Below are 26,604 nucleotides of genomic sequence, written 5' to 3'. Positions count from 1 at the left end.
CTCTAATAATTCTAATCAGTAAAATTTTTATTTCTATAATATTGACACCTTTCAATTTAAGATCATTCACACTGCTGCTGAAACTCATTCATACTGCCTTAACTACAAATCTTCTCCAACACCTTGCTCAACAGCCTCTCAGCTCCCTCCCCTATATTATACCCCACATACCCAAGACTCATAATCAACACTAAGTCCCCAAATCCAAAATCACTGACTTCAGTCTTTTTCATATATATTTACAAATGTGTCCCTTGCATTAACCACTCCCCGCAACCAATGTCTGCACAATCTTCTACAGCTCTATCTCACATAATTGAATTCATATGTACAGCTGACCATATCAGATGTCTTCTGGAAAGGACAAAGAGAAATATTAATTGATTGAAAAACATTTTTAACTTTTAAAGTGCTCTTAATAGCATTAATTTTCAGCACTCTATATCCTTTCAACCCCTTTGCATTGAAATGGAAATTGGAGTCTACATATGACAATAAATGACAGAACTGTGAAATTATGTCAAATCTGGTAAGGAAGACAAATCCAAGAAGGGGCTTGAATCAGCACAATGATAAAACTATTGGAGTAGCAAATGCTGATACCTGTTAGTTATTAGTAACAAAGACAAAAGGTGATATGAATCTCTATCCAGAACTCAAACTTATTGGTGACACTAAGTGTTCCTATTTAAAGCGAGAATTTCTTTTAGCTGACATTGCAGAAGAGTTGTTTTAATAACCATATTTAAATAATAAGAATAATCAATACACCTCAACCTCAACTAAAGTTGAGTCACCTCTCGCTCTCACCGTTAGCATTCAGATTGAAAATGTCAAGTTCTAACGTCAAGTGCATGTTTATGACAATGATTCAGAACAGGGACACCAAATGAACATGATTTTCAGGCTATCTTTTGTGTTAGCTAAACTGATATTTAGAAAATTTTTCCTGTTTCTTTTGATATCTTGAACTTATTTTAGGCTTTAAGATAACAAGTTATTTTGATCGCCATTCTGCGCATAGCAAGTAAGTTCCAAAAATTTGAATGAAATGTTAAAATGCATTTGCTGAACTCAATCATCAATATTTCTGTCAGTAATCAAAACTGCAAAGATTGTTTTGTTTAAATGTAACAAAAACAAAATCATTATAACTGCTGCACATGAAAAGCAAATTACAACACCTTTGACTGACCAAAAATGCAACAAAATAATCAGTGTGCTGGTCAGGCGGAGCAGAGAATTTGCAAGAAAATATTCTTAACGCAACTTTTAGTGCGATATTATTTTAAAACTGGTGACAAAATGCTGAATTGTTCATAAATCTCCACAAATTAAACAGAAAAAGAGACAATTCTTTAAGCAAGATTAACTGCACTACCAGTAGTGAATGTTGTATATTGAAAGATTAGTACCAAAAGCAACATTTCTTTTTAAAATGATCATGGAACTATGCATATTCATCACCAAAACTGCAAATTAATCTGCCCAAAAATTATTTGTAAATGATCCAAGGAAACATTACCAAAGTTCACTTTTAGAACTTTATTTTAGCAGCACAAATATAACAGATTGCACATCATTTGCACAAAATATTATGACAATGATGAATAAGAATTCCTCACAAGATAGACATCTGTTCGGATGGTCTTCGTGGCAAGTGCAAAAACTTCCAGGTCCCATCACCTGTGGCACTATGTTATATTCACCTAATCAATTTTAAATACATTTTCTCGAGCACTTCACATGATTCAATGACAATTTCTATCAAACCTAATCATTAGAATTAGGCAGAATCCTGGGCCCTGGAATTCCCACCAAATCACAGATTAAAGTTGATTGGTCAATCTCATGTCCAAATTTTAGATAAACTGCTAGAAATAAACTTAGAAATCAGTAAACAGGTTACAACTGTACAGAGGATTATTTGCCAGTCCTTGAGTTGAGATTTTGGAATCATAATAGATTTTTCTCAGTTGTGTTTTTTGGGCTGGGCTGCCAGAAAGAGTGCTATCAAGCAGTAAATCGTCCCGCCAATCGTCAATGCCATTGTAGTCCTGTATAGTAGTCGATCAGGGACACCTCGCTTTAAATGTACTGGCAAACCATCTGGCTTCTAGAAAGCAAGCATGATAAAAATTTTAAAGTTAACACAACAATCACACTCATACAGCAAACATCCTTTTCCTGATTTACCAATGTTCCCTCTAACTTAGGAGGTTGCTAAGCAACCTACAAGATCCCCCACACATTGAATACAAGTTACACTCTCTAGGCTACGATCCACATGCAACCAAGCAAATAAACTTAAAGGTTCTGTGGACATTTTGTTTGAAAAAGAAGGAACATTGGTTTTAATACTCAAAAGGTGTGCAATGCGTTTGTGATGGCCCCATGAACTTCTATCATTAAGACAAACATGTGAATATACTTCAGTAGAGACAAATGTGATATAGTTTATTGTGCGAGGAAGAGGAAAGTATACACTTCCTAGAAAATAGTTATCTAAATGGAGTAGAAATATCCTATATGGAGTAGAAGCATCTGGGGTCCAGACACCTTTTAAAATCACAAAGGACTAGGTAGAAAGTAGATAAAGAAAAACAAATTGTACAGTTGACAACCAGAAGAAAGAAGTTCAAGTTCACTATCAAATAAACCAAAGAAAAATAAGGAAAATCCTTTTTATGCAACTAACAGATTTTGGAATGCATTTGCTGTTAGCAGAGGTTATATACATTCAAAGGAAATTAGAGAAGTACTTGAGGGAAAAAAAAAGAATTGCAGGGATACAGAAAGAGAATACAGAAGGAAAATAACAGTAACTGGGTTGAAACAGTCAGAGCAGACTCTATTCTTCTGTGCCGCATGCTTCACAAACATATAAGAACAGTTAGCACAGATCAATAAAGGCCTAAAAGACAAAATAATGCACTGGGTTCATTTTGAAAATTACAGAAAGGCAGAGATGTTCATATTGCATCAAATTTTAGTTAAACCGCATGGAGTACTATGAATTGTTCTGGTCTCCATCTTATGGAAGTGAATTACAGATACTGAAGGTACATAAAAGATATTTCAGAATAATACCGGAACTAAATGGTTAAACCTATTAGGAAACCTTAAGTAGGCTTGGGGCCTATTCACTGGAAAGGATAAGACTGATACATGATTGTATTGAGGTCTTTAAGATGATAATAGCTTAAGACTGGGTAAATACATATTTGTGAGAGAGCCCAGAATGACACAACAGAAATATTATAGTTAACATTAAATCAAATAGGAAAATTCAAGAGAGGTGTCTTTATCCAGAGAGCGAGAAAGCTATGGACCTTGTCGATGTATTTAAGGTGACTAACACAAGTATATTTTAGTGAATAGTGATGTCATTAGAGGTAGAATGGATGGGAGGTGGTTTACATGGAGCATAAAGACAACAGCGAACCATTTGAGTTGAATGAGCGATTTGTTTTGTAAAGACATTTCCTAGCATGTTCCCAATTGCCCTCTTTTTAAAAAATCTTTACAGGATACTTTTTAACAGGTCAAAACAAATTTACTCGAGCGCTTGTAGAGTATTTTAATTAAATCAATGCTGCATAAAACCAGTTTCACTGGGAGTATTTAAAGCAATAAATAACTAAAATAAGGCCAAGTTCAAACAGTGAAAAAAACCATTTAACAAGACAGGAAATAAGCACTTCGCAATGGTGTGGTGCCATTGTCTGAAAAGGCTTATTATTAGGATACTTCCACTTCTAGACAAAAATAAAAATCAGCTTTAAGGGTTTTTAGAATCACAATGTCACAACACATGTTATAACTAAAGCCTAAAATATAATTTAGGCATGAACTCCACGCTCCCAAGAGATATGTTTTGGTTCTGTACACAACTAAATTCAATTTTTTTGCCAATTATTTTGTCTCCTACAATTATTCCAGTTAGTCTTCAATATTCACAATTCCTTCTGCTCATTTGAAGTGCAACTTGAACCCATGACCTTCTGATTCAAAGACAAGATGTTCCCACTGATCCATTGCACAAAACTCCAGAAGCTCCACAAAGATTCCTTTTAAAAATGATCAAAAAGCTGAACCTGTCAGGACCAGACAGCAGCAACTGTTGACATCTATCCTTGTCAGAAAATTGTAGGTTCTTAGCCAACTCTTTATGCCTGGTTACCGTGTAGCACAATTCCAAATATACGTTATTCAAAAGGAAGGTTGTTATATATCTATTAACGCAGCAACCACTAAATATTTCCTTCTTTAAACTCAAACCTGAGTAAAGGGCTATTTCAGCATAATGACCATCTATCTACAGCTTAAAAAATGGTTAGAAAATAATTATACTGCATAGAAAACCCAGCTATACTGCTGTTAAGAAAATCCCTTGCAACAGCTATTCTCAAGAACAGATATGAGAATTGTTAAATGTTGGAAGTGACATATTTGAGAAAAAACAACACAGCCAAATGCCACTCTTTCTCTGAAAAAGTGACTCTATAATTAAGAATCTGTAGCTCCTGCTGAGTGTTGAAACATACACCATACACATTGCTGAGGTGGTATTTGGCCTAAAAATAGTAATCTAAAATTTGCTTCATTAACTGGTCTGTTTTGAGTACAAGGGCCAGTTTATGTAAATTGTAAACTCTATACATTCAATTTGAACAAGTGAAAACAATGGACAAAATAGACATGTAGAAATATAGTGGAACCCTATTACAATTCAAATGCAGACAATGTGCAGAGACATTCATCTGATCTAGCCAAATTCAAAGCTTATAACAGTGCATTGTTTCTTAGATTTCCGAGAGAAGAGGTTGTCACATTATTGCTTAATTTGTTTTGAGCAACAGATGAACATCCTCAGTAATTGATGCACTACACAACCAGAGCTATAATTTCATGAATGTACATGTAAGATTATTCATCATATTACCAGGACTCTAAGATAATAATGCAAGATCACGAATCATCCCTTATCATTTCTAAAATTCTTTGAATTCCTTAAAAGGCACAAGTAGTTTGAAATATTTTTTGCTGTAGTTAAGGCAAACTTTGATTCATACCTGAAACATTTGCTGGAAATCAGGCACCTTATTCCTTCCTAATAAGTGCATTCCTCCTCCTTCCAATTCAGATATGGGTTTTGTGGGTGTAGCAAAAATCATAGTGGGAGTTTCTGTGGAAACTAGAGGCTTCAACCCCTATAAGAATGATTAAACATAATCAGTGAAACATGCGTCTACAGGTTGGGTATATGATAAATTTTAAAGAAAATTACAACCTGGTTAATTAGGGCAGGGCTTTTCAAGATTCTGTCTTAATGAACCACATTAGCACATATAACATGGGGGGGGGGGGGGGGGGGGAGGGGTTGAGGATGCACAAAAGATATATCCATGTCCTTATGACTTTACATAAATTAAATGATAATACGAAACAGAACAAATTTCTAAATGGAGCTTACCCACCAGAGCCAAGAACAGCCCTATGCAAACTCCTGAACCCGATAAATTCATCACAAGTAGGAACAAAATTGCCTGGAATCCAAAGTTTTCCTTAGCCTTGGGCATTGTTATTGAATAGGGATTACTGTACTGACTAGTTACATATAGCCACGGTCATATCTTTTTAGACAAATATACTGATTTTAGTAGAAAACTGCTAACATACATTTAAGCAATACAAGTTACAATAATAATGTGTATCTGTACTTAATAATCTACCACGATTCAATAAAAAAAGTGAAATTCACACAAAGAGTACTTCATTTGTTTGTGTAATTTAACAAACAACTGCACAAAAATGGCTAAATTACAAGAAATCTTGCAAATGAATACTGAGATCAATACTCAATGATACTATAATATCCAATTTACTAAACTAAAAATGCAAAATGATGCATGGATTCCCTATCAACTATTAGTTTAGGGTAACAAATCAGAACATTCCTATGTTAAGGACCCTGAAGTAATGCTTTGCCTGAAAAGCTCCACTTGGAATAAAATTACATATTGGCTGAGCATAGTTCAAAACAGAAAGCTTTGACAAAACATGCATTTTGCAGCAATAGTTCAAATCTTTGGATGGCTAACTCTACTTGCTCTCTAGCTAAGGGGCATTTATATTTATTAAAACAAACATAAGACTAGCAAGTAACAGTTACTATCTCTGTTTCACTGATACACATGATGACTCAGGTCATTTTTGCAATTCAAAACTTTGCTATTTCTTTTTAATCCCAGCTCCTTCTTTTTTTCCTCTCCTTTTTAATAAGCTTCCTCCACTTTCTCTTATACACTTATCAACACTGCATCTGTCAGGCTGAATATTCTTTGGCGAAGTGAGAGTCGCTTCAAGGTCAGTGGAGTGATTCTTGCTGTTAGGGCAAGCGGGTATTCTTGCCACATCTTACTAATTGGCACCTTATGGCAGTAGCACATTAGATTTCTGTCCCATGTTAGCACCAGAAATTCTATAAGCAACTCACCAGAATCCCAGAAGGAGCCACCTTCTCTCATGCCAGTGTTGGATTGCAAAGACATTGCACACCAGTACAGCCAGGGCTGCCCTGCATGATTAGAACATAACAGCACAGTACAGGCCCTTTGGCCCTCAACGTTGCGCTAACCAATCTGAAGCCTATCTATCCTTTACCATTCCATTTTCATCCATATGTTTATCCAATGACCATTTAAATCCCCTTAAAGTTGGTGAGTCTACTACTGTCGCAGGCAGTGCGTTCCACGCCCACTACTACTCTCTGAATAAAGGAACTACCTCTGACATCTGTCCTATATCTATCAACCCTCAATTTAAAGTTATGTAGCCTCATCTAGCCATCACCATTCGAGGAAAAAGGCTCTCACTGTCCATCCTATTTAACCCTCTATTATCTTATATGTCTCAGTTAAGTCACCTCTCAACCTTTTCTCTAATGAAGACAGCCTCAAGTCCCTAAACCTTCCTCATAAGACCATCCTTCCATACCAGGCAACATCCTAGTAAATCTCCTCTGAACCTTTTCCAAAGCTTCCACATCCTTGCTATAATGCGGTGACCAGAACTGTACGCAATACTCCAAGTGCAGTCGCACCAGAGTTTTACACAGCTGCAGCATGGCCTTGTTGTTCCGAAACTCTATCCCTCTACCAATAAAAGCTAACACACCGTATGCCTTCTTAACAACCCTATCAACCTGGGTGACAACTTTCAGGGACCTACATGGACATCGAGATCACTTTGCTCATTTACATCACTGCTGACATTTGCCCCAAATTGGTGCCCCACTTTTAAGGCAGGATTCTGGAGCTCCTGCTGGACAAGGTGGGGCATGAGCAGGAATTGTCTTTCCACCATGACCATCAGTGGAGGCCATAACACCAGACTCTGGCAGCCTGGTCAGAAGTTGTCACCCAGGTTAGAGCAGTTTCAACCTCAAGTAATGCTCAGCACTGTAGAAAGTAAGTCAATGTCCTAATACATGCCAATAGCTTAAGTGCCACCATCCTCTCTCTTATACTTCATAGTCACTCCATGTCTGCTATTGTACTCAGCTGCTACCAATGCTCATGCTCTACCAGTCTCACAATGCATACAACATCTTCCTAACTCACCCTCACACACCCTAACCTGCAACATACCAACACTGCACACCATCTGTGCTGCCCACTCACTTGGTCTGGACACCAACAGTAAAACTCTGTCACCTACTTCCATCTTCCAAAAACTGGTTTTTCAGGTTTAGTTAAATGTTACTTAGTTGTGCATATCAATCTATCTTCAGTCATATTTACTACACTGCTTCACTGCCAAAAATGACACTGTGACATACAGCACATTTGACCATCTCCAGCAGGATTCCTCAAATCACTCAAAGATACACAGATAAGCAACAGCTTTTTACCACCACCTCCTATGTGCAAGACTAATAGATATTTAACAGAACACGTAGGAGACTAATTAGGTGAATGGATCAAAGAAGACAAACTTAAGTGATGGTATGTAGACTTAGTCTCATTGAATGATGCATTTTAAACATTAAGACCATATGAGTGCAAGCCCATAAGATGAAGTACAGAAGCAGGGAATTCAACCCATCAAGTCTGTTCTGCCGCTCAATTAGGTCACAGGTGATACAATAATCCTCAACTCCCTTTGTGTACCTTTTCCCCAGAATCCTTGCTTCCCTTTCTAATTAAATCAAATCTGTCAATGACAAATGTATATACTTAACACCATAACCTGGACAACCCTCTGTGGTAGAAAAATGAAGATTCATTACCCTCGGTAGAAATTCCTCATCTATCTTAAATGTGTGACTCCTTATTTTCAGACTTTACCTTCTGCTTCTAGACTCTCCCATAAAGAGAAACAACCTTTTCTCATCTGCCCCGTCAAGCCTGCTAAAGAACCTTGTAGATTTCAATAAAGTCATCACTTATTCTTCCAAGTTCCAAAAAGTACAGGCCCAACCTAATCAACCTCTCTCATAACACAGTTCCTCCATACCTGGGATCAGCCTAATGAACTGCCTCCAATGCAGTTTATCTAGACAAGGGCCCCAAGATGGTTCACGGTATTCCAGCTGTGGTCTGACTAGTGTCCTTTACAGATTTAACAAAACCTCCCTACTCATATACTCTCCCCATTGAAATAAAGGCCAACATTCCATTTGCCTTCCCAATTAACGAATGAATGTGGATACTAGCTTTTTGAGATTCATGTGCAAGGTCTCCCAAATCCCTCTGTTTGGAGGCCTTCTATAACTTTCTTCATTTAAATAATATTCAGCTCCTCTATTCCATCTCCCAACTTTTTGCCCATTCTCTTAATTTATATCTCTATGCAGACTCTTTATGTAATCCTCACCACTTGCCTTCCCACTTATTTTGTGCCATACAAAAGCTGGCTGTAATACATTCCCTTTCCTCAACTAGTTATTAACATGTTAAACATTTATCTGAATTCTTCAATAGCAGTGACAGTGAAACTGCCACCATTCATCATTAGTACTCCTCTAAAAGAGGCAGTAACTTCTAGAGCCTGCAAATGTACTGTTAAAATCTGAAATCGAGACATAAAAACATGCTGCAACTTTAATTGATTGTCAAGAGATATTTTTAAAAGTTCATAAATAATAAAGACTAAAACTTTTCACAGGTTTTTAAATTAACTCCAAAATGGTAAAATTTGAACATCCAACACATGTTTGCTATCCCATAAAACGTATCCTAGGGTGTCCAGAGTGACAGATGTAAATCCTGAAGCAACAACAAAATCTTTTCTTTTGCCTGACATAGGGTCTAGATATGAAAAGTAGATGCAGAATGGAGTAACCATCAAAAACAATTCAAAGATTTTGCTGCACTTGAATTGCAGAGTGCATTCCTAACTCAAGCATGTCAACCTGAATGGCAGTGTTTTTTAAACAGGATCTCAGTATTATTTTCAACTATTCTGGGATCAGGAATTATAAAAACTCACAACCGTCTGAATGAAAGAAATTTCTCATCTCAGTTCTACTTATTCACAAATAATGACTTGTCCACTCAATCTCTCATTAGACAATCCTTTCATACCAAGAATCAGTCCACTAAAGGTTCATTGCACTTCTTCCCTCCCGAGTTAGAATGCCCTACCTTAGGCAAAGAAACCAAAAGTGTGCATGGTCCTCCAGTTATGGTCTTAACGAGGCTCTGTGTGATTATAGTAAGTGGTAAGACCTGTAGTAAAGGCAAATAGAATGTTGGCCTTTATTTCAAAGGGCATTGAATATAAAAGTAGAGAGGTTTTGCTAAATCTGTACAGGACACTAGTCAGAACACAGCTGGAATACTGTGAACAGTTTTGGGGCCCTTACCTACGGAAAGATATACTGGCATTGTTGACAGCTGAAAATGTATTGCTGGAAAAGCGCAGCAGGTCAGGCAGCATCCAAGGAACAGGAGAATCGACGTTTTGGGCACAAGCCCTTCTTCCTTGGATGCTGCCTGACCTGCTGTACTTTTCCAGCAACACATTTTCAGCTCTGATCTCCAGCATCTGCAGCCCTCACTTTCTCCTTGGCATTGTTGACAGTCTAGATTGTAGTAAGACACTCGAACACTTTACTCCCTTTGCAACAAAGGCTGACATAGCATATGATTTCCTAATCACTTGTTGTACCAGGATGTTAGCTGTTGATTTGTAGGCAAGGTAACCCAGAACTCTCTGAATACCAATATTTTACATTATCTCATTTAAAGAAAATCCTGTTTTTTGATTTTTCCTACCAAAGTGAACAAGCATCTTTTTGCCCACACATTCAACATATTTGTACCCATTCTGTGGTCACCTTGCCTCTTCCTTACAGGTAACGTTTTCCCCTAATTTTGTATTGTCAATAGAATTGGATTGTGCACTCAATTGCCTTATCAGTCATCTGATCCTATCCAACCATCTCAAAAGTGCAAAAGTTGAACATCAGGCAAGGATGGTCATCAGCGTGGTCTCACCAATAACTGCACCTAGGGATGAACAGCCTGTCTTCTTACACTGACATGCAAAACTAACTATAGTAGTCAAGTCCCTCAAGTGGAAGGAAGAACTGGTATTATCACAGTCAAAAATCACACAATACCAGGGATTATAGTCCAACCGGTTATTTACCTGATGAAGGAGCAGCGCTCTGAAAGCTAGTGCTTCCAAATCAACCTGTTGGACTATAACCTGGTGTTGTGCGATTTTTCACTTTGTCCACCACTGGCACCTCCACATCATGCTATTTTCACAGCCTCGGTCATTCCAAAGCTCTTCACAACCAATCAAGTACTTTGAGAAATTCACTAAATGCACTTTTATCAATTTATGAATAAAGAATATGGGTAGGATGGAGAAGTCAGGTCGGAGTGACCTTGATAATGAACGAGTCACTGGTCTCCTTTCCGGTCAGTCTGTCCCAGTGAAGAAGCAGCGGCTCCCCCACAGCAAGGTCAAGCCGGGCACCCGGACGCAGCATCGACAGGGGCCGCCTTCACTAGTACCTCACCATCCCTCCAGCCCACCGTTTCCTACCTGCGGGCAATAGGCCACAGGCCCAGCCCCACCACTCAGTCTCTGCGTGAATCCGTTAAACTTGTAGAACATGTTCAGCCCTGACGTCGGGACACTCCTGCGACAGAAAAGGCACCCAGCAGGGTCCATCCGTAAATTGTCGCCGCATACACACGTCATCTCGGGCGTCCCTGCTCCGCCTGAATGTTTCTGCCATATTAAAGAAAACCTTTCTCGGCGAGATGGGAGTGCACTTTAGTGACTAAAAATTGAGTGTGATTTAAAGTGTTGAATTTATTGCGTGTATTTGTCGGGGTATTGAGCTGAATCCAGTAACTTTGAAGGAGAAGCGACTGCAAGGTATGTGGTTAATTGACGGGTCCATATCTGTTGAGTTGTTTTGAAATGAACCTGTTCAGAGATGTTACCTCTAGAGTAGGTGGGACTTGAACTCGGGCCGCAGAAAGCTGCTGTTTGTGCCAAATTGCTGTCAGGTTGAGATTATATAATTGTTCACCTTACACTTCTCTTTCGCTGTCAGTCCATTCTGCGTTTTGTTTTGCCCATGAATGTTTACTTTTCAAAATAAATCAATCTCTTGAAAAGAATGTTTGACAGACCCCATTATACTATCCTGTCTATGCTGCCCCTTTGATGGAGCAATTCACTAATGCTAGTACCTTGCCTTTTCCACTCAGTCCTGTTATTCTCTCCTTTTCAGATAATGCATCAATTCCCATTAAAAAGCCTTAACTGACTGTGGCTCCACCACACCGCAAGGCACCATATTCCAGATCCTCACCACTCACTGTATGGAAAATACTTTTCCTTGTATTGGTATTATTTCTTTTGCCAATTACCTTAAATCAGTGCATTATGGATCTCTAGCCTTTCACAATTTCTCTCTATCTACTCTTTTTGGAACTTTCATGATTTTGAATACCATCAAGTCTCCTTTCAAACCACTTGGAGAGGTGATCCAATTTCTCCAATGTTTCTATATACTGTAACTGAATTTCCTCACACTTAAACAATTTTAGTGAACTGTTTCTTCTGCATCCTCTCTAATGCTTTTGTATATTTCCTAAAGCAGGGACCCAGAAATGGACAGAATGCTGCAAATGAAGCTAAATCAGTGATTGATACATAACTAACATAATTTTGTGAGTTCTTTACTCTGCACCTCTGTTTATATAGCCCGGAATGCCATGTTTTGTGAGAGAATGCAGCTCTTATGCATCACCATCCATGTACTCCCTTTACAACTATATTCTTTATACTATCTCTGCATTCTTCCAACCAAAATGAATGACTTCACATTTCACTAACTGGTCTTGAGTAGCTGGACTTATCTTTACACCCTTAGAAGATTGGAAAGTGATGGTCAGTACCTCCGTAGTTTCCATCTTTTATGCTTCAGTGTCCTTGGATTCATCTCGTTGTGTCCTGGTGTCTTATGGACTTTAAGACAGTTTGTCCAATGCCACCTCCTAATTAATTTAAATTCTTCCAGTGTCTGAACTACCTCGTCTTTTCAGCATGATGTCAGCAGCAATCTCTTTGTTAGTAAAGGCAGATGTACAATATTCATGCAATGATTCAGCCATGCCCCTGCCTCTGTGCATAAATCATCTTTTTGATCTCTAATTGGTCCCACACTACTGTTGGCACTCTCTTCTTATTGATGTGTCTATAAAGGCCTTTGGATTTCCTTTTATGCTAGCTGGCAGTCTCTTCTCATTCTCTCTTCTTGTTGCTTTTATTTGCTTTCCCAATTCCTGTCTGCACCTTTTTGTTTGGCTCGCTTCTGAATTGTATCATCCACCTTATATCTGTCATAAGTACACACGTTCTGCTTCATCTTAATTTTGTAACTCTTTGGTCATCCACAGCACTCTATATTTGTTTGCCTTGTCTTCCTCCCCTGTGGAAATATAGAGTAATCAAGATGTACAGCACGGAGACAGACCCTTCAGTCCAACTCATCTATGCCAACCAGATATCCTAATCTTATCTAGTCCCATTTGCCAGTATTTGGCCCATATCTCTCCAAACCTTTCTTATTCATATACCCATCCAGATGCCTTTTAAATGCTGCAATTGTACCAGCCTCCACCACTTCCTCTGGCAGCTCATTCCATACACGTAGCACTCTCTGTATGAAAAAGTTGACTCTTCGGTCCAATTTATATCTTTCCCCTTTCACCCTAAACCTATGCCCTCTAGTTCTGGACTCCCCCACCACAAGGAAAATACCTTGTCTATTTATCATATCCATGCCCTTTATGATTTTATAAATCTCTATAAAGTCTCCGATGCTCCAGGGAAAACAGCCCCAGCCTATTCAGCCTCACCCTATAGCTCAAATTCTCCAACCCTGGCAACGCCCTTTTAAATCTTTTCTGAACCCTTTCAAGTTTCTCAACGTCGTTCTGATAGGAAGGAGACCAGAATTGCACGCAATATTCCAAAAATGGCCTAACCAGTCCTGCACACCACAACATGACCTCTCGACCCCTATACTCAATGCTCTGACCAATAAAGGAAACATACCAAACGCCGCCTTCACTACCCTATCTACCTGCAATTCTATTTTCAAGGAACTATGAACCTGCACTCAAGATCTCTTTGTTCAGCATTACTCCCTAGGACCTTACCATTAAGTGTACCTGATTTGCTTTTCCAAAATGCAGCACCTCATATTTATCTAAATTAACTCCATCTGCCGTTCCTCAGCCATTGGCCTATCTGATCAAAATCCTGTTATACCCTCTTGACAGTACTTGAATTATTTCTACTTTAAAAGTAGCCCGGTGTTCAGTTACAATTTTACCTGCTCATCATTGATTCAAAATTATCTGGGGTATATCTATTCTTACCCAGCTGAAGTTGGCTTTTCCCCAGATGATTATTATTGAATTTATTTTTGTCCTTTGCCATGGTTAACCTAAACAATGCAATGATCATTGATCTAAAACTGTTCTCTTCCTGATATAGGGGATCGAAGGTGACAGGGAGAAAATGGGAGAATGGGGTTGAGAAACTTATCAGCCATGATTAAATGGTGGAGCAGACTCGATGGGCTGAATGGCCTAATTACTGCTCCGAGGTCTTATGGTCTTACTCCCTTGACTCAGCTCATCACCAAGAACCGTGTCCAGCAATGTTGTCTTTCTCATTGGACTGGAAAAACACTGCTGTAGAAAAATCTCCTGAACATACTCTCGAAGTTCTTGCTCCTCTTTGTACTATACAAATTATCCCAGTCTATTTGGATAATTATGGCCCTCTACCGCTGTAAATCTCGCACTTCTGTACAATATCCTTGCAAATTTATTCCTCTAAATCTTTTTGAATGGTTGGTGAAGATACCCAGCAATGTAATTACACGATTTTTTGTTCCTTAGTTCTAGCCATATAGATTATATGCTTGAATTATTTCCTTTCTAAGTCTGTGACCTGTACCACCTGGAATGCCAAGGGCAGCAGATACATGGGGATACCAACACCAGCAAGTTCCCTTCCAAGCCATGTAATATTCTGATTTGGAACTAAATTGCTGTACCTTCATTATTGATGGGACAGAATCCTGAAACTGCCTTCCAGTCAGCAGTGTGGATATATCTGCAGTAAACGGACTGCAGAACCTCCAGAAGGCAGCTCACTATCGTCTTCACAATGGTGATTCAGGATGGGCAATAAATACTGGCCAAGTCAGAGATGCTCAAATTCAGTGGAAGAATATATTCAAATCAGAAATACGATAATCTTACTGAACAGTGAAACTAGTTCAATGGGCTGAATGGCCTAACATGCTATAATTTCTTATGATCTTATGAACTACTGGATAGGGGTGATAGTGAAGCTGGGTGTGTTATGGTTTTCATGTACTGAGCACTATTTTATTCTCACGTAAACAGAGAGGTTATGGCAGGAGAATCCTGGCATGGTTTACAGTGTCTTTAACATATCGGTTATAACAACACTACAATGAGCAAAACAAAAAGCAGGTAAAGAAAAAAATTAGAAACTCTAAGGGGTCGGAGAAGATCAAGAGGGAAAACCAATAATAAGATGTGTCTAAGACCAGAGGCCACAAGTTTAAGATGAGGAGTAAGTGGATTAGAGGAGAACTGAGAATTATGTTTTAAACTCAGAGGTGGTAAACAGGTGGAAGATGCTGCCTGTGGTGGAGACAGGTACTCTCAATATTTAAGATGCATCTGGATGAGCAGTTAAAATACCAGGGCATAGTAGGCTATGGGCCAAGTGCAGGTAAATGGCATTAGTGTAATTTGGTGTTTGTCAATCGGCAAAGACATGGGGCCAAAGCTCCTGTTTCTATGCGTTATGACTCTATCCATGACTCTGTTGCAGTGATAGAAAGAAACAATAATCTCCTTAATCAATACCACTAAGGTTGCATTTGTTGACACCCATCAGCATGCGTAGTGGCAGTGAAATCTTTGAAATAAAGAATAATGAAAACTTTAAAAATACTTCAGCAAAGAGTATAGGTGAAAAGAAATAAAATGTTAAATAAAGGAGAATTTTTTTTAAAAAGTTTAAATAATCAGCTTTATATTACAAATGCACATTTAAAAACCATCCACAGTGAGCATGCACAGTCAGTATTTATCATTGGATAGTTGGTGCCAGCAGAGATTTTCTACTACTAATTCTTCCCCTTTTCTACCTTTCTGAATACCTCATGTCCAGGAATATTTAATACCTAGACCAAGCCTGGTCTTTGTTATCACCACAACATGTTTCCACATGGTTATCTGTGTCTGCAGTCATTAATTTTATTTACCACACTATTTACATACATGCACTGTAGCTCTAATTTAGACTATATTACTTGCCCTCTTGTGTTGAACCTGCCCATTACCTCACTATCCTTAGAAAAGCATATTTGTTGAAAAGAACATTTTCATCAGCAGATAGCAATGCAATAATTTGTTTTAATTGAATTTTTATGCCTGCACTTCTCACAACTATGCCTTTAGGCTGTTTATAAATAATCATATTTCCAGAACAAGTTAATGAAAGCTGGTGCTATCCATATGAATGAGCAGTGTACTTGCCCAGAGCTTCTGAAGGATTTAAATTAACCCAAATCCTTTTGTGTGATTCTGTCTTATGCAGGCATGTAATGTGTTCAAATCAAAGTCCCCAGTATACAACGTAGGCTGGCATTTCAGAACAGGGATGCACCTTGGATGAACATTAAATGTAAATGTAGAAGACTCCAGGGCACAATTTGGAAAAAAAGTAGTTTTCCAAGTATCTTGGATAACATTAATCCTTCAACAATACCAGAGAGCAAGCTTCCGATAGATAGGTTCTCTGGTGCTGGGCATTTCCAACCGTGATCTGAATGTTTGTTTTTCTGGAACTCTATTGGTTAGACTGGTCAAGACTGGTACAATTAGAAACTTGTACAGCCACAAGGTGTACCAGAAAATAAAGGCTTAAGGTATAGGAGCTAACATATTGGCAGAATTGGAAAATTGGCTACCCAAAAGGAAGCATTGAATAGACATAAATGGGTCTGTTTCTGGTTGACATGATGTGGTGTGCCCCAGATATCATTGTTTGGACTTCAAGTGTTTGGGGTGGGTTGGGGCGTGTACGTAGGTTAAGTGAATGGGCAAAGATGTGGTAATTGGAGTATAATGTGAGAAAATACGTGAAATTGCTTATTTCCGCAGTAAAAATTTTTTTTGAATGTAATTTAAATGATGAGAAACAGCAGAGCTCTTTGAAGCAGAGGGATCTGGGTATCCTAGTGCATGATTTGCAAAAGGCTAGCATGATGCAGGTATGGCAAGTAATTAGGGAGGCTAATAGAATGTTATCATTTATTATAAGAGAAATTGAATCCAAAAGTAGGAAAGTTGTTCTTCAATTAAATAGGCCAATGCTGAGACCACATCTGGAGAACTAATGTAAAGCATTGGTCTCCATATTTATGGAAGGATATAAATGTGTTGGAAGCAGTTTAGAGAAAGTTTACTTGACTAATAATTTACTCATTCCAGTTATGTGTTGGAAATTCTATGCTTGTAACTGCTGAAGTTCGAAGAGTAAGAGGCAATTTGATTGAAACATGTATGATACTGAGCAGGTTTGACACGATGGCTATGGGGAAAATGCTTTCTCTTGTTGAAGAATCTAGAATTTGGTGTCACTATTTAAAAAAAGGGGGAATCACCCACTCAAGACAGAGATGGGACGTTTCCCTCATAAGATGTTTATGAATCTATAGTACTCTTTTTTTTTTCCTGAAAAGGTAGTAGAAGGAGTGTCTTTTAAATATTTTTGAAGGTGGATAGGTATTTACAAGGATGCAAAAGGCTATTGGAGATAGGTGGGAATGTGAAGTTGAGGTTACAATCGAATCCGGTCATTATCTTATTAAAATTTACAGAGGAGACTTGAATGATCAAACAGTTGACTTTTGCTCCTTTCACATGTATGCTCAGCATTGCCTACGTTTGCCTGAATTCGATATGTGGTGTTCTCTCACTAGCATGAGACCATTTTAATTTCAGACAGGGTTTTTGATATAATTCATTCATGAGAGCATCGCGAGCTATACCAGCATCTATTGCCCATTTTAGAGGGCAGTAAAGGGTCACTTTGCTGTGAGTCTAGTGTCACATGTATTAAGGATGGCAGTTTCCTTCCCTAAAGGGCATCAGTGAACCTGATGGGTTTTTCCTGACAATCGACAATGTCTTAAGATGCTTAATTACATTTTATAAAAATCTGGAAGTTCCACCATCTGTTGTGTCAGTATTTGAACCTAGGTCCCGGAATATTAACTGAGTCTATGGATTAACAGTCCAGTGATAATCAGTCTTGGAGGTAGTTGTGGTTTTATAAATGGAGAGTGTATGTGAATAAAATGTGGAAACTGTTACCAAGTGGAGTAGCTGTGTTAACTTATTTGAGTGATTTAACCAGAAGCCAGATCAAATCATCAGGAAGAATTGGAAGGCTATGTTGATAGGGCTTGATGGAAAAGGAGGGACAAGGTTTATATGGAGAGTATACACACCTTGGTAGACGTTGGGCCAAGTGGCTTATTTCTGTGCCGTAAGTTCCATCTAATGACTCTCACTGTCCAAAATTCACTTGCATGATAGTGTTACCTGTGGATGTAACAATAGTCTCACAGACTGTTACAGCAGAGAAGGCGGCCCTTTAGTCCACTGAATCCTTGTCACAAAGATCTGACTACGTGAGTCCCATTTTCCAACTCTTGGCCCATAGTCCTGGAGGCAATGTTAACATAAATTAATATTTAAATACTGTTTAAGTGCTAGGACAGTTTTTGACTCAACCACTCTCACAGGCAGCAGCTTTCAGACTCGCATCACCCTCTGGGTGAGAATGATTTTCCTCAGCTCTTAGCCATCTACCTTTTGCCTTCCATCTATGGTTCCCTCCACCTCCTGGTTATTAATCTCTCTACAAATGGAAAAATGACTTTCTTTCCTCTATCTATGCACCTCATAATCCATTTCACTGCTATCATAACTCTTCTTAACCTTCACTGTTCCAAGGGAGATAACCCCAGCCAACCTAATCTTTATTCATAGCTCAGGACTTCCAGCCCAGGCAGCGGCCTGGTAAGTTTCCTCTGCATTGTTTCTAGTGTTATCACACCCTTCCAATAATGTGGTGACCAGAACTCCATGGAGTACTCCAGTGATTGCCTAACCAGTGTTTTAATAAGAGTAGTAGTAACCTCTTCTGAGTTGAAAAGGATTTTACTGTGCTTTGCATGTGTATTTCTTGAAATTCTCCAAAAGCAGACTGAACCAACTCTTGATGATGTGAGGCTTGATGTGAATCATTCAAGCAGTTTTATTTCAAAGCACAATGACAAAGAGCAACAGTTCTGATTAGATATACTTCAGTCAGCACTTCTTTGCATAATAGAGTCGTAGAGGTGTACAGCACGGAAACAGACCCGTCGGTCCAACTTGTCCATGCTAACAAGATATCCTAAATTAATCTAGTCCCATTTGCCATCACCTGGCCCATATCCCTTTAAACCTTTCCTATTCACATACCTATCCATATGCTTCTTAAATGTTGTAATTGTACCAGCCTCCACCACTTCTGGCAGCTCATTCCACAAATGCACCACTCTCTCCATGAAAAGTAGCCCTTAGGTGCATTTTAAATTTTTTTCCCTCTCACCTTAAACCTGTGCCCTCTATTTCTGGACATCGACATCCCAGGGAAAAGACTTTGTCTATTTATCCTGTCCGTGCCCATCATGATTTTATAAACCTCTATTAGGTCACCCCTTAGCCTCTGATGCTCCAGGGAAAACAACCCCAGCCTATTCAGCCTCTCCCTCTAGCTCAAATCCTCCAACCCTGGCAACATCCTTGTAAATCTTTTCTGAACCCTTTCAGGTTTCACAACATCCTTCTGATAGGAGGGAGATCTTAATTGCAATGATGCAAACAAAAAAAACACAATACACTTCTCCACATCATCTGGTCATATTGCTTGACACAGATGCTTTCAACTAGCCTCCGCCATTTTCAATCTGTTTAGCTCAACAAAGGTCCTTACACACTCTCCATTTATAAAAGCACAACTATCTCCAAGCCTGATTCCAATATCAACTTTTTGTTAAGTAAACCACCCTATTGTCCCAACAATTCAAAAGTGGGATCTACCGACTTGACTTGGCAAATCCCCAGTGCTACTTTCATAGCTATGGGAATCATTACTAGAATATTAAATAATTATTTACACAGTTTGAGCTAGGTTTCACTGCCCTGCTACCTGAAAATTTAGCCACTTGCGAATTAAGTTTTTTTTTCAATGGGAGAATTTTGAACACAGCTCAACACCAAAGGAACCCCCACATCAATCATGATAGACTCGCGGGTCATTCATTTTGTTTGTGTTTGTAACATTCCTGTGTGTAAATTAGTAATTATGTTGGACTGGAATTGAGGAATAATTCTGTAGTTGTGCAGTGATAGTGATGTCCTACAAATCTAAAAGGCACTGAAAGTGTGCGAGTCTTTCTTTAGGTTTTCTTTTATTTTACTGGATGCAGGCATCCCTGCAAGGCTAACATTAATTAACCATCTGTAATTGACTTTGGGAAGTTGAAGTGAGCCACCTTCTTTAACAGTCTGCACCTTGAAGGCACTTTCGGAGATTTTGAATAGGGGACATTGAAGGGATGCTGATATATCTCTAAGTCATACTTTAGAAGTGATGTTTTCCATGCACCTGCTGCACTTGTCTTTCTCGCTGAGATAGATTATAGACCTTGAATGTTGCAGATGCTTGGCACTTGCTGCAGTGCATCGCGTAGATTGTGGTGGAGCAAATGTTTAGCATAGTCGGTGTTGTTTTGATCTATCAGACTGCTTTATCCTGGATGGAGCCTAACTTCTTGAGTTTTCTTGAGGCTGCACACATCCTGGGAAAGGGACAGTATTCCATCACATTCCTTTCATGTTTCATAGATGGTGGAAAGGTTTTGGGACTTAGAAAGTCACTTTCAATAGCAGCACTCACCTAGTCTTGTAGCCACAATATTTATATAGCCAGTGCAGTTACATTTTTTTTAATCCATGTTGACTGCTCTTTTTAGCTGCCTCCCTGCTCCTTTCTAGAATGTTGGTTGTGGCAATTTAACATCAGTAATGCCATTACACCTCAAGTGAAGCTAGTTAGACTCTGACTTAGTAAAGTGGTAGATTGTGCCATGAATGTTACTTTCAGCCTAAGCCTGATTGTTGTACATGTTAGGCTGCATGTGGACACAGTTTGTTTCAGTATCTGAGGAATTGAGAATGAAATTGAACTCTATGATCTTATGTTATCAACCCCACCAATTACTATAGACTTCAAATTTCATAGATTTCTTCACATTACCTGTGTCGAGACTGATGTCAATGGCAGTCAATCTGACCTCACCTCTGAAGTCAGCTCTTGTGGCCATGTTTCAACCTGGGCTGAAACAAAGTCAAGAGTTAAGTTGTCTCAAATATAGGAATTAAGAATCATGAGTAGACCACAGGAGCTGCTCCACCATTCAGTACAATTGTGGCTAAACCTGGGCTCCAACTCCATTTTGCCACCCACTTCCCATTTCTTTTGGTTCCTTGAGAGACCAATACTCTTGTCTTTTCTGGTCCTGGCAAAGCCAAACTGAGCATTGGTGAGCAAATTATTCTTGTGTTCAAGTACCACTTGGTAGCATTGTTGACAACATCTTCCATTACTTTGTTGATGAGCTGATAACAAACTAAATTACCAAATTGGGTTTGTTTTCAGGACCCATTGAGCAGTTGTGCATACTGTTGAGTTGATGCCAATATTGTAGCTGAGCCAAACAGCTCAGCTAGAGTAGGGGCTGTTTTCTGCTTTGCAAGCCATCAGCACTACTGTCAACATGCTGTTATGGCTCACTGGTTTTGTTATGTCCAGTGTGCTCAGCAATTTCGTGGCAGCATGTAGGATAAATCAAATTGGCTGAAGACTGGTTGTGATGCTGGAGTCTTCAGAAGGAGGCCAAGATGATTCATCCACTCAGCACTTGTGCCAAAATACGATTGCAAATGCTTCAGCTTTTCTTTTGCAGTTATGCTAGGCTCAGCCATTGTTGAGGATGGCGGTGCTCATGGAGCATGCTCTTCCAGTTCAGAATTGTCCACCACCATTCGTAACTGGGTTTGAGAGGACTGAAGAGCTGCACTTTTATCATACTGATTTCCACAAAAGTATTAAAATGGTTCAGCATGAAGTATCATATATCTACTCCCTATACTTGGCAAACCAGAAGGAGCAGATTTAGAATTACTCATCTGTCAAATAATATAAGAACAGATGTATTAATCTCTATGTTGAAGATCACAAAATAAATGTGCATCAGGAAATTCATTCATCTTATCTTAGCTGATCCACCTAGTAAAACATTTCATAACATCCAGCTGTTCCTTAAATCAAGGCAGGATTTTTGCCGCCTCTAATCTATCCGGAGAGCTTTTGTGTTGTTTATTCACTGTGCATGAAGGAGAACTTAATGATCTGAAATTTATCTTTCACTTATTGAAATTGGGCTCTCTGTGCTACTGATGGCCTACTTTTAAAGTTGAATGAGGTTTGATTTCCCTGTATTAATCTTTTTGTAGATGTTCTGCATTTATTAATTAAACAAGTGCAGAAACAAATGAACAACATGTTTAGGGACAAGCCAGTTGCATGAAAAATATCTTGCCTTCCCTGTAACAGAAGGGCAAGATATTTTGTCAAAAAACCCCACAATTTGCACAGTGGTAGCTTGTAATTCTTGAGCTGCTGAATACAAATCAGAGGGAAAGACATGAGACCTCCTTCCAAAAGCAAATGGCCTTAGGAGTTTAAAGTTTCCATACTGAAGGTAACTTTGAGAGACATTGATTAGTCATTTTCCTTCCTGCTTGGTACTTGGGAGTAGATATATTGCCTGCTTGTTCTGTTGTGATTTGTTGCAGTTTTATGAATGTGACTTTGGAGCCCATCAGGAGCTGGGGTGCTGAAGTGTCATGTAGGAAGTGTGAAAGTGATGCATTGAGAAAGTATATTACCAGAAAATTTATTTTAGCCCATAGCAGACCTGCTGTGGTGTTGCAGTCAGAGGATAAGCTACTGCCTGGGGAGCTGAAGTTACAATCGGAATGCAAATTTCCATTGAAAGAAATTGGAAAGAGATATTTAGATATCTCTACAATCAGTATAAAAATGTTCTTTGATTTGTTCTGGGGAAAAAAAATGTTTCCCTGGATAATTGCAGCTGACTGGCTTGACTGCATTTTAAAGCTTTAATGAAACAATAAAGTGTTTTGAATTCTTTGTAAAAATGAAGTGATGCTTGGTGCTGTAATCACCCACTTTAACTCTCCACTCTCTTTCCGTGTGTCTGTGAGATATCCTTTTTAAGTAAAACGTATGTCCTGAAGAATAACTTTAATTTGAAAAGACTTCCAAAATGATCATCTAGCTTGTGTTCAATCATTGTTAAAACAAGGACTCTGATCAAATCTTATGTGGGAAATGTCATACCCAGTTGCTTTGAAAAACTTGAATTTTGTCCTTTTATTCATTGCCAATGTTTTTACTTTTAACATATTAAATTTCTTAGTTTGAACTTTGAATATTGGAATTTGTTGTAAAAATTATGAATGAAAGATTTATTAAAAATGTTTGTCTATATGATTGCTTCATATTTTGGTTTTCCTTTACTTTAGATTTTCCTTACTTGAGTTAATTGCAGAGTTCCGCTGTGTTGCTTCTGAAAAAAGTTTGAATTGTCTTAATTTAGTTTATTTTATTGATTGGTAGATTTTCCTGATTACTTTATTCATAGTTTGAGTTCTGAACTACTGTCATTTTTAATATGATGCCAAAATGCATTGCCAAAATTTGATATTTGAAATGTGAGCTCAAAGTGGAACACTATAAATGTGCCTTGTAGCTGATAAGATGTCAGTGTCAGCATCCCTGCTCGTAGCGTCAAACTTTTGCAGGGGAGCCAACTGCAGTACCATTTAAATTGATCAGATATCATATGGGAAACTGCACAGTATCAATCCATTCAGCAGGGATACAAATAAGTTGGTGGTGGACTTCTACACATTTTCAATAACATTGCAATAATTCCCTGCCAATGAGTCCAATGCATTCAGTAATTGCTGGTAGGCAGAAAACATTTTATTTTCAGAAAAGGTAGACCCTAAAGTCTGAATTGCTGTCTTTTCAGTAAAGCTGGATTTAAGCTTGATCTGTTATGAGGCATTTCCTCAGATTTCTGTACTGTGTGCTCATGCTTACTCTGCTAATGTCAAATTGACATGTTTTCTATGGTTTAAAAAAAATGAAGTTGTGTTTGCTTAAAAACTTAATTGAAAGTCCACTTAAATTCATTCTTCAGCTCATGATAATTCATTTTCAAAAACACTGAAATTGAACTGTTAGAGTATTATACGCACACGTTCTCTTGTCAAGCGAGAAAAATGAATAGATTTCTAGAATTCGAACTTAAAGTTGACAAACATTGACACAGTATTTCAAGTCTCAATTATTGTTTTCTCTGCCAAACATATGGCAGGGTGGCTCAGTGGTTAGCACTGCTGCCTCACAGCGCCAGGGAGCCAGGTTTGATTCCAACCTCGGGTGACTGTCTTTGTAGAGTTTGCACATTGTCCCTGTCTGCGTGGGTTTCCTCCGGGTGCTCCAGTTTCCTCCCACAGTCCAAAGATGTGCAAGTCAGGTGAATTGGCCATGCTAAATTGTCCATAGTATTAGGTGCGTTAGTCAGAGGGAAATAGGTCTGGGTGGGTTATTCTTTGGAGGGTATGTGTGGACTTGTTGGGCTGAAGGGCTTTCCACACTGTAGGGGAATCTAAATCACCACACATTGACAAATGCCCTGTTTTTAAAAGAAATCATTATAAACTTAAACTTAACTTGAATAGATGTTGTAATTTGTATTGTAATTGGAAATGGAATTTGGGGTAGATCCAGAAAACTGGTGTTGATACCAGTTTCATGTCCAAACTGTCATATTTCCTCTCCTGCCCCCACTCAGATTGTTTCCCAATGTGTGAGCACACAAGCATCCACTTTTTTATGTACAATTCTTATATCTGCTACACATGTACTTACCTTTACTGATCCACGTACTTTCTCATCAATACACAAAACATCATTTCCTCTTATACAGAAACAATATAAGCCAGCTTTTGCATAAGAACTTAAAAAATAGGACCAGGAGAAGGCAATTTAATCCTCAAACTAGTCCAATTTAATAAGCTGATGGCTGAACTGTTACATTAATTCCACTCTTCTGCATTATCCCAAATTTCATGATGCCATGCTTGTTTTCTCTAATTAATCCTCACTTTCTCTGGACTATTAATTTTTTTCTGAATTATTGTCGCTAAAGATTTTGGAATATTCTAGGGATGTAAGTATTGCACATTTATTGCTTGCCCCAGTTGACCGTGAGAGGGTAGGTAAGCTACCTTCTTGAACTGCCGTAGTCCCTGTGCTGTAGGTGGACCCACAATGCCCTTCGGGAGGAAATTCCAGGATTTTGGCCCACCAATCCTGAAGAAACAGCAAGATGTGTCCATGTCAGGATGGTGAGTGGCGTGGCGAACTTACAGGAGGTGGTGTTCTCATATAACTGCTGCCCTTGTCCTTCGAGATGTTAGTGGTCTTTGCTTTGAAAGGTGCTGTCATAGGATCTACAGAGAATTTGTGCAGTGCATCTTGTCGATGGCACACAGTGCTGCTACTGAGCATCAGTGTAGAAAGAGTGAATATGTGGTGCTAAGATAATTGAAGCCCGTGGCATATGAGAAAAAGTGGCAGCATAAATATGAAGTTGGCTGAATGACAGGTACCAGACAGTAGAATTAATTGATTATTTTCAGATTGGAGGAAGGTTATACTGGAATTCAGCATAGGTCAGAAGTGGGACACTGTTTCTGTGTGTGTATATTAATGACCCAGATTTGGGCATCTTCAGCTCTCTGGGGTGGAGGATTCCAAAACTTAGTTGAGATATTTCTCCTCAATGCTAAATAGCCAAACTGTAGAATGAATTACATATGAAGAGTTAAATATTTCACGCATTTTCGATTCAAAAAAGATGCCCTACATTGCAATGGGCAGACTTAAACAGCAACTTAAGACAAAGGCATTTTTTTGTGAATAAAAAAATTGCAAACTGAATTTGAAACTTTGGAAGAAAATTAGTAATATGCCTTCTGCATCCTTCTTAGACATGATTTCTGTGTTCCTATGTTTGTTCAAATTCTGTTTGAAAATAAATTAGGAGTTTTAACTGTAAAATGAAAGGGTCTTAATGATTCGTGTTCAGAAACACACACTCCATATAATCAAATTACTGCAACAAACCATTTGTAGGTGTGTAGTGATAAGGGTCCTAGAAAAATCTTGATGAAAGCACTCCAAGTCAAAATACAACTTTTTAAATTTAATTAATGGAATGAGGCAATTCAGCACCTTATAGAGGTTTACATATTTCCCATTCCTCTTGAGGAGATGGAAGTGATCTGCCTTCTTAAATGAACACTCACATTGCTGTTCAGGATGACATTCCAAAACAAAAGGACCCAGCAATGAGGAAAGAACAATAATATATTTCCAAGTCATGATCGTGTTTAACTTGGAAGGGAATTTTCCAGAGGTGGTGGTGTTATCATGTGTCTGCTGCTCTTGTAATAGAGATCGTCCTCAAGGTGGGTAGTAGCCATTGGGAAAATTCCCAGCTACACATGCCTGCCTGTGGACTAACTCCTGAGGTGTGAGCCTTATTGCAAGGATTATGTGTACTGTCATACCAGGCACAATATAACCAGAATGACCCTGCAGCCTCCTCTCTTGACCCTGTCAACCGCACACAAACAGACTACTGCGACCCCTAGGACTCATAACGGCACACAAACCAACAGCCACGCTCAGACAACAACTCACCAGCGGTTAAGAAGGCAAGTCCTT

General features: G+C 38.7%; 1 protein-coding gene and 1 long non-coding RNA gene across 3 annotated transcripts in view; one reads left to right on the top strand and one right to left on the bottom strand.

The window, feature by feature from the left end:
- Nucleotides 1-1,530: 1,530 nt before the first annotated feature.
- Nucleotides 1,531-11,219, bottom strand: cox7a2l (cytochrome c oxidase subunit 7A2 like). 2 transcript variants are annotated; one of them, XM_043695699.2, is made up of 3 exons: nt 11,065-11,219; nt 5,076-5,213; nt 1,531-2,116 (listed from the first exon to the last, which is right to left on the bottom strand). In XM_043695699.2, the coding sequence occupies exons 1-3, from the start codon at nt 11,191-11,193 to the stop codon at nt 1,973-1,975; spliced, it is 411 nt and encodes a 136-aa protein (XP_043551634.2). In that variant the 5' UTR covers nt 11,194-11,219; the 3' UTR covers nt 1,531-1,972. The 2 variants fall into 2 exon arrangements, with proteins under 2 accessions (XP_043551634.2, XP_043551635.1); XM_043695700.2 differs by lacking the exon at nt 11,065-11,219 and adding an exon at nt 10,904-11,027.
- Nucleotides 11,220-11,245: 26 nt separating this feature from the next.
- Nucleotides 11,246-26,604, top strand: part of LOC122552775 (uncharacterized) — a 96,476-nt gene continuing 81,117 nt past the window's right edge. The window contains exon 1 of the long non-coding RNA XR_006312491.2: nt 11,246-11,403. This is a non-coding gene — a long non-coding RNA (uncharacterized LOC122552775). The remainder of the gene's footprint in view (nt 11,404-26,604) is intronic.

This window comes from Chiloscyllium plagiosum, unplaced genomic scaffold (genome assembly GCF_037043375.1).
Source record: "Chiloscyllium plagiosum isolate Xiang-an unplaced genomic scaffold, Cpla_swu_hap1 HiC_scaffold_10, whole genome shotgun sequence".
In the NCBI taxonomy this organism is placed as follows: domain Eukaryota; kingdom Metazoa; phylum Chordata; class Chondrichthyes; order Orectolobiformes; family Hemiscylliidae; genus Chiloscyllium; species Chiloscyllium plagiosum.
This window is presented reverse-complemented; position numbering and strand designations above follow the sequence as displayed.